The 9,442-nt window shown below is 45.9% G+C and overlaps 1 protein-coding gene across 1 annotated transcript in view; it reads left to right on the forward strand.

The window, feature by feature from the left end:
* TJP3 (tight junction protein 3) overlaps nucleotides 1–9,036 on the forward strand; it is a 95,409-nt gene extending 86,373 nt beyond the window's left edge. Inside the window, 2 exon segments of the mRNA XM_083179351.1 lie at nucleotides 6,068–6,117; nucleotides 8,624–9,036. Of these exon segments, the coding sequence (XP_083035477.1) occupies nucleotides 6,068–6,117; nucleotides 8,624–8,729 (156 nt within the window). The 3' untranslated portion in view covers nucleotides 8,730–9,036.
* Nucleotides 9,037–9,442: the final 406 nt, after the last annotated feature.

The following is a 9,442-nucleotide window of genomic DNA, read 5'->3' on the forward strand; positions in this document are numbered from 1 at the left end:
CAGCGAGTCCCTGGGAGTCAGCGCGGGTATCGCCACAGGATCTGAGGTCTCGCAACAACCGGGTAAGGCGCCGGTGGCGCACGCTGCCTCACAGTTTTGCCTCACAGTTTTGCCTCACAGTTGCCTCGCTATTTGGTATATGTGTTCAATGGCTGTAAATTTTACTAGTGCTGTGTTCTTCCGGTCAGGTTGTCAGTGGGTTTGTTTCAGTGACTGTGCGCTGCTGCCATGGAGGAAGAACGAAATATAAGGAAGTCAGGGTAAGCTGTTAGTGATGTATGTGTCCACCTGGTTAGGGTTAGTTTTGGCTAGCTTATTTAGTAAATTATTTTGGTCTTTTTAGGTCAGAGACCAGCAAGGATAAAGAGGGCAGATCTAAGCATAAGAAGCCGCATTTGGATAAATGTGCAGCATGTGAAAAAGGGTTACCTCAAAAACATGTCGGCATACTGTGTGACGGTTGTAAGGCCCCCCAGCAACTGCAGCCAGCTCAAATGGCAGGCTTGGTGGAGATGTTAACTGCTGCATTAGCTGAGAAGTTTGTGGCTAAAGCGGATGTGGAGAAAAAGTCATCCAAAACAAAGCATATTATTGCTAGTGAGGACTCTGGTATAACTGCACTGGTAGACTGCCGGACTGAATCATCAGAGTTTGATCTGGATCAAGGGGATGAGGGGCCTAGCCAGGATAAAATGGAGGCGGAGGTTAACCCCGACATGATCGATAATCTGCTAAATTTGATATATAAATCGTTAAATATCGATGATCCACAGGAGGATCTCAGTCTGCAGGAAATGTTGTTTAAGGACAAAAAGCGCAAAGGGAAAGTGTTTCCCCTGTCCAATACACTGAAAGAAGTGATTTCAGAGGAGTGGAAACACCCAGATAGACGGATTGTGACATCAAGCAGAGTTAGCAAGATGTACCCGTTTGATAAACAGCAGGTGGCCTCTTGGGAGGTACCACCAAAGGTGGACGCAGCAGTAGCGAGGTTGTCCAGAAAAACCACGTTGCCTCTTGAAGAGGCTAATATTTTCAAAGACCCAATGGAAAGAAAGATCGAGTTGGGTCTTAGAAAACAACAATTGGTGGCAGGCACCGCTTTAAAACCAGCAGCGGCTATGGCCGTTACATCCAGAGTGCTGAGAGGATGGTGCCAGCAACTGGAAAGTGACATGCTGGATGGCCTCAAGAGATCTGAGTTGCTCAGAATGGTGCAGGATGTACAACTCGCTGTTGAATTTCTATGCGAAGCATCATTAGATTCGGTGCGCCTGGCGGCAAGGGCCGGAGCTACAGCAGCTGCCACTAGAAGAGCCCTCTGGCTAAAGCCCTGGGCGGCGGACGTACAGTCTAAGAATAGACTACTGTCAATGCCTTTTCAAGGGGACTATCTTTTTGGGAAACAATTAGATGATTTAGTGTCCAAAATTTCAGGGGGAAAATCAGTATGGTTGCCCCAAGACAAGGCTGCTAAGAAGACACCTCCCCCGAGGTTCAATAGATACCAGCAGGAGTTCAGAGAGTCACGGGCCTATAGGCCAGGAAGGCCGTACAGAAGGGGATCTTGGGTTTCCAGGGCCAATTTTCGAGGCCAAGGGAACAAAGAGAGCAGGTTCACCTCCAAAAAAGACCCCCAATGACGCCAACCCACAAAAAGTGGGAGCCAGGTTGCTGAAGTTCCAAAGCGCCTGGCAGGAATCCACAGCGGACGAGTGGGTTCTAGAGGTAGTCCGGTCAGGCTACAAGATAGACTTTTTAAGGAAACCAGGCGACTTCCTGGTGCAGTCTCCCATTCCAGAGGATTTGGAAGAGAGGAGAGCTTTGTTGTCCAGCCTGAAGGAAATGCTGGACCAAGACGTAGTCAGCGTAGTGGCAAAACCGCAACAGTTTCAGGGATGGTTCTCCCGATTCTTTGTGGTGAGGAAGGCCACAGGAGGATTCCGGACAATTCTAGATTTACGCAGACTGAACAAATTCATAAGAATAAAGTCGTTCAGGATGGAGTCAATAAAATCAGTTATGCTGGATCTCAATCAAAACGACTTCATGTCCTCAATAGACCTCAAGGACGCCTATCTTCATGTCCCGATCTTCGAAGGACATCGGATGTTTCTGAGGTTCAGGGTGCAAGGGGTCACCTATCAGTTCAATGCGCTTCCCTTTGGACTGGCAACGTCGCCCAGAACGTTTACCAAGGTGCTGGTGGTCATAATAGCGTGGCTAAGGAGAAAGGGGATAAGGCTGTACCCTTATCTGGACGACATCCTGATTGTGGCAGAATCAGAGGACCTTCTAATACAGCACACAGCGGAAGTGGTAAACTGCCTAAAATACCATGGGTGGCTCATAAACGAGAAAAAAAGTCATCTCACCCCGACTCAGAAAATTCAGTATTTAGGAGTAATCTTAAATACTCAAGACCTGAAGGTATCCCTGACAGAGGTCAGGAGAAACAAGCTGTTGAAGAAAATAGAATGGATGAGAAAGAGAACAGTGGTCTCATCTCGGGACTGCATGGAAACCTTGGGGCTCATGTCAGCAGCCCTAGAGACAATACCATGGTCCCGATTTCACATGCGAAAGCTCCAGGCGTGCTTTCTGTTACAATGGGACAAAGACAGCAAGGAATTGAGCCAGCGGATAACACTGTCAAAGGCCGCCAAGAAAGATTTGGATTGGTGGTCCGATACGGAACGTCTAGTACAAGGAAGAAGCTTTGCCACCAGAGAGCAGGTGGTGATCACGACAGACGCCAGCCAGTACGGTTGGGGGGCAACGTGTGCCGGCCAGATAGCTCAAGGCCACTGGTCGGTAGAGTGGCAAGCATCCCACTCCAACCTAAGAGAGATGGAGGCGGTGTATCGGGCATGCGCTCACTTCCAGGATCAAGCGCAGAACAGAGAACTGATTGTAAGATCCGACAATCAGGCGGTGGTGTCCTATATAAATCATCAAGGGGGCACGAAAAGCAGGGCACTGTTAGAACAGCTCTCCAAAATCCTCGAGTGGGCAGAAACCAGGGTGGTAGCCATCTCGGCAGTATTTCTTGCGGGCAAGGACAATGTGATAGCAGACCGGCTGAGCAGAGAGCAATGCTTGCCAGGCGAGTGGGCCCTCAACAGCACAATCTTCGACAGTTTAGTGAGAAAGTGGGGCAGGCCACAAGTAGACTTGATGGCAACAAAAGTGAACAGGAAAGTACCAGTCTACTTTTCAAGATTCCGGGAGCCCCAGGCCGCTCAAGTCGACGCCCTGACGGCAGTTTGGGACATGGACACGGCATATGTCTTCCCCCCAATTCCGGTAATCCCAAGATTGCTAAAGAAAATTCTAAGGGAGAACGTACAGGTCATAACGATTCTTCCATACTGGCCCAGGAGGCCGTGGTTCAGCACGGTGTGCAGACTGGCAGTAGACGGCCCATGGAGACTGCCAGCAATTCCAGACTTGTTATCGCAGGGACAAGTAACGAGGGCACAACCCCCGTCTTGGAACCTGACGGCCTGGTTACTGAGACCAAGGCATTAGAGGCAAAAGGATTTGACAAGGAAGTTATTGGGACGCTACTCCAAGCCAGAAAAAGTTCCACAATGAAGACATACTATCGAATGTGGAAAAGGTACATGTACTGGGCGAGAAGCGAGCAGAAAGACCCAAAATTAGTGGCGACGATATTAAGCTTCCTACAGAAAGGCCTACAGATGGGACTCTCAGCTTCCATGCTAGACTGGGATGTGGCAAACAACAGGGATGTGCGCCGGTTCATGCAAGCGGTGAAAAGACTGAAACTAAGGGTCAGAAGTCCGTTACCACCGTGGGATTTAAATCTGGTACTAGGTGTTCTCATGGAGGACCCTTTTGAACCAATACATGAAATACCACTCAAGTTACTATCATGGAAAGTGCTATTTCTGGTGGCCATAACTTCAGCCCGCAGAGTCTCAGAGTTGCAGGCACTATGGATAGATGAACCTTATCTGAATATCTATGAAGATAAAGTGACTTTAAGAACAAATCCACAGTTTGTGCCGAAAGTCGCATCAGAATTTCATGTAAATCAGGAAATTGTACTCCCATCCTTTTGTTCCAATCCGTCGAACAGCAAGGAGGAGCGACTTCATATGTTGGACGTTGTCAGGGCCCTGACCGTGTACAAACAGAGGTCAGCGGGAGTGCGACAAGCAAGAAATCTGTTTATACTGATGGAAGGACACAGAAAAGGTCAGGCGGCGTCCAAGCAAACGCTATCAAGATGGATCAGGGAGTGCATCTTAAAGGCGTACCAAATAGGAGGCGCGGTACCGCCTGAAGGTCTTAAAGCTCACTCCACAAGGTCGGTGGCCTCGTCCTGGGCGGAGAAAGAATCCGCTTCAGTTTTAGAATTATGCAAAGCGGCAGGATGGTCGTCGGTGCATACCTTCACAAGGCATTACAGAGTCGATGTGATGTCATCAGCAGATGCCAAGTTTGGGAGAAGAATCCTGAGTGCGGCAGTCTTGTGAAAGAAGTTGAAGAAAAGGTACTTATGTAGTAACTGGGCTGCCGATTTTGAAATCGGGTCCATCGCATCGCATCGCACCCGACCAAATCGCATGCGATGCGATGCGATGCGATGCGATGGACCCGATTTTTCCATAGGATTCAATGTTAAAATGGACTGAGTCCATTTCAACATGGAATTCAATGGGAAAAGGGGTCCTTTTCATACCCCTACTATCCAAGTGGGCATGGAGTTGGATATAAACCTGTGGCGAGCGTAGCGAGCCACCGAGCCCGAAGCGTGGCGAGCGTAGCGAGCCCCGCGAGGGGACACAGAATACCGTCCCCTCGCGGGGCTCGCTTCGCTCGCCACGCTTCGGGCTCGGTGGCTCGCTACGCTCGCCACAGGTTTATATCCAACTCCATGCCCACTTGGATAGTAGGGGTATGAAAAGGACCCCTTTTTCCCATTGAATTCCATGTTAAAATGGACTCAGTCCATTTTAACATTGAATCCTATGGAAAAATCGGGTCATCGCATCGCATCGTATCGCATCGTATGCGATGCGATATCGCATCGCATCGCATCTGATTGTATGCCTTAACTTAAGGCATACAATCAAAAAATCGGCAGCCCAGATACTACATAAGTACCGAAGAAAAATTATTATTTAATTATTATAGCCGAAGTAGGCTCATGTTTCAGTTGCGTGAGTATTAACCCCCCCTGTGCTGGCATACTGCTTGGGTACGACCCATGAGTGAGGGCTGCCATGGGGGAGGTAGAGGAAACACCGAGTTATTACCTGGTAATGGGTTTTCCTCTACTCCACCATGGCAGCATATATTCCCTACCCTCACTTGTTGTTATTTATGTGTTGTGTACTAATCTGTTCTATTTTTTAGCTGGAGAATTTAAAGACACTGAAGGAAGGAGGAGGAGTCCTTTTATGGGGGCTGGTGTCTTTCTTTCCTTTCCAATTGCACTACCCAGAAGGGAGAAACCCATGAGTGAGGGCTGCCATGGTGGAGTAGAGGAAAACCCATTTCCAGGTAATAACTCGGTGTTTGCAGCTTAATTTCCAGAAGGTTCTGCAAGTAATTGTATCTCTGGAGGTTGCAGTAATGTAAAAGTCATTGCGAGCTGCGTCTTTAATGGCGTTTTAACTCGCCATCAGGCAGGCGAAACAAAACACAGATAAGCGCATGCTTTTTCAAGGATGTGAAAGCAAAAAACACAGGATTCAGTGAAACTGTGCAGGTTTTTTTTTTCCAGGTGACCTAAAAGGATTGCCCTCCCCAAAAAATCTGAAAAGAAAAAAGTTTTTCACACCAACAATTTTTTTTGCCAATAATTTGTCTATTTTGGCATTTGTACCAGGAATCCAGATTTTTTTTTTTTTTTTTTATCATATACAGCTTCCATTTGTCCCTCCTGTTTCACCCAGGGATTTTAATTTGGTTACAGCGTTATTCATTATAGCAATGCACATAGATAAACTATTGGTGACTAATAATGAGGACAGAAGTATTGAAAAATTATTAAAAGGACAGGTTTTTCATGTAAGATATCTTTCTGATGCAGGAAAGAAAGACTGAGGCACACCATGAATTGAGTCATGACACCAACAACAGGTACAGTAGAATTCACTAAAACTATTTTCCGAAGTTACTATAAATGTTTTTGGTGTTTTACAAAAAGGAAAAATCCAGCATGGAGCAAATTCGGGCCTGTTCCGATGGTGGGGGGTCTGCACAAGCGCACATATGTATATGTGCAGACCCCGGCAACGAACGGCTTCGGCAGGTTACACACTCGCCGGGCCATTCATTGCGGGGAGGGAGGGCAGGGGGTGGTGAGAACAGGGCTTGCCCGTGGGAATGTCCAGTGTGTTATGGGCATCCCCATGGGAATGCAGGCATCTGCTCTCACCATGTCTTCGGCGCTTGGTGGTGGAAATGCGTCAGTTTCTATGGACTTTTATTTCTGAAGGCAGGAGAAATCATTCCATGGTCGGTGACCACCCTTACTGAGCTAAAGTATGCATACATTTCCCCACTGAGTCTCTGGGGCTGAATGAGCATCTATGTAGCACCATTATTGTACAACACTGTGGTGTGCCCAGATTTTTGACCACAAGGGAGCCCACCCTCATGGAGCTACAGTAAGCTCTACATACACAGGTCTAGTGGAAGCAAAGGAGGACTGTTATTGGCAATGGCGCTTTACATATCCATCTGCGGCACTGTACTGTACTTTTTATTATTGGAGCCATCACCACCCAGCTCTAAAGCAGTGTAATTGCATGCTTTTGCCATAGTATGCCAAAATGGGACATTTGTCATGGCCTGACAGCGAAGTAAGGATGGCGGGCCAACAGGATAGACAAGCTTGGCTACATCTGCATGTCTTGTTGCTATGCTTAGTCTTGTCATAGTGTGTGACCTGTGACATGAAATTGTCTTTCACAACCTCACCTTTGTGTTGAGTTTGGCAGTTCAATAACAAGATTTAAGACTCCTACACATCTGTCTAATTTAATTTCAACCTACATATGAAAATTATCATTATCCCCTGTTTGGTATGGTTGGTTGATTATGTACCAGAAATATCAAATAGGAATTTAATACCTACCGGTAATTCCTTTTCACGTAGTCCTTATGGGACACTGGGATCGTCTCAAGACATTGGGTATTAGAGGGTATCCGCAGGAGACATGCACATTTATAACTTTGAACTGGGTGTACTGGCTTCTCCCCTCTGATTCCCCGCCCACGAACCAGTTAAGGTAAAACTGTGCCCAAAGGAGGATGAGCATATGAGAGGAATGATATAGGTCACTATGTAAATACATATATGTGAAATATGTGGTGAGATTTATACCAGCACACCCGCATACAACCAAAAATTTAATGGCGCTGGCCTTAAACAATTATTTATACTGGCGCTTGCTCTAGGGAACAGCGTTTTTATGGGGAACTGCCCTGGTGGTCCAGTGGCTAGCCCCTAGCATCCAGTCTGTGACGGGGGCCTGCACGGTCTCTGTACAGGGACACTGCGCCGCCGCCATCTTGCCGCACAATGCACCGGGGTACCCCACTGTGGGGACCCCGGTATGTACTCACCACTGACTTCTTCGGACTGAGTCAGTAGTGTACGGCATGCTGGGAGGGTGTAACGCTGCAGCGCACTGCCCGCGATGACAACAACCCTCCCAGGACAGTGGTCCTGCAGCAGGGACAGCTCAGTACCTTAAGAGGCCTGCGACTTAACCCTTCTCCTGACTTCCCTCGAAGCAGGAATGCTGTGAAGTCCTACACAGCAAACCCAAAATAATAAAATAAATAAATCTGAAGACAAGCTCTCTGGAGCTCCAGCAGTGTGCATCCTCTCCTGAGGGCACATTTTTCTAAAATGGTTCGTGGGCGGGGAATTAGAGGGGAGGAGCCAATACACCCAGTTCAAAGTTATAGATGTGCCTGTGTTTATGCCCCCCGAACGAAATTAGTATGCGGTCCTGCGCATTGCCATCGCCTGGCTAGATCTTGACTGCATGCCAAGATCTAGTCAGATTGCCAGTGTTCTAATCTGAGAACACTAGCATCACTATGTATGTATGTATGTATGTATGTATGTATGTATGTATGTATGGGTGATCTAACTGCCGGGAAGCACAGGGATGATTTCTTTAGCCTGCATCGCCAAGCTTGTAGGCTAGCAGAAATCACCTACGTCACCTTGCAAATGGCATGCCTATAAAAGTAGTTGCAGGATTTCATCGAAGGATGGTCCCGTGCATGTGTACTACGGACAATATGCATGGTCAGCGAATTGCTAACCAGCTTGCATGCAGACAGGTCTGAATCTGGTCCAATGACTTTTAGTATGAAGCCACACTGTATATTATTTCATTTCTATACTTTGACTTGTGATTACATTGTCACTATCAATGCTGGCATAATTTGGAATGCCTCCCCCCCCCCCCCCCCCCCCCACACACACCTGTGAATGTAGAACGTGTGTATATATATATACAATATAACATTGGGGATCAGAAGAACATAAAGGAGTATGATTATATATATTTGAATATATTTATAATGTGCTTATTTACTGTGATTTTTGTTTATCAATTTTTAGCAGAGAATATGAGCATGATGCCCTGCGAAGAAAATTTAACCGTGCAAGGAGTAATAGCTCAGAGGATGAAGAGTATGGATGGGGTGGTCCAGCCACTGACCTGTAAACGCCACCAAAGAATCAATCCTGTACTCTGTACATCACAACTGAACATTCTATTTGCTCCTTCACTGAAAAAAATATGTACAATAATTTTATATTACGTTGAGCCAATGTTGCTTCAAACAATATACAGTACCAGGCATATTGAGTTTTTTTTGTTTTTTTTTTTTACTATACATGTAATAAATTAGCTTTTCTAATTTCTGTCCATTTATTAACAGTTTATGTGCTCATGGAATGTATCCCCAACAGAAAACCCCTACTGTATATTCTTCTTTGCTGCTATAGATAAACCTCAATTTAGATATAAAGCAATCTGCTTGAAATTTTGTCAGTTCTGAAGTCTTAGTTGCTAAACTAATTTTGTTTTAAATTTGTATGTTAATACTATATTTAAATTTATGATATGCCATTAGCATCGTTATGTGGTGTAGTACTTGTCTGAGATTTATAAGAAGAATAGAGGAACCTTGGGAAAAGTTTATGCCAGGGGAGTGCTGGCTTATGGGGTAATGCTAAAATAAAGAAAAAAAAATATCCATTAATGTTCACTTTGTAGGCACAACTAAAAGGATATATTAAAAAAATCATTCTTAAAGTATAAATGTGAGAGAAAATTAAAATAGGATTTGTTACCTGGTTAAATCCTTTTCTGTGAGTCCATATTGGGCACAGGGACTCTGGCTATATAGACAAGAGGGGTCAAACAGGACTCAA

This window comes from Crinia signifera, chromosome 1, assembly GCF_055691185.1.
Source record: "Crinia signifera chromosome 1, ASM5569118v1, whole genome shotgun sequence".
Lineage (NCBI taxonomy): Eukaryota > Metazoa > Chordata > Amphibia > Anura > Myobatrachidae > Crinia > Crinia signifera.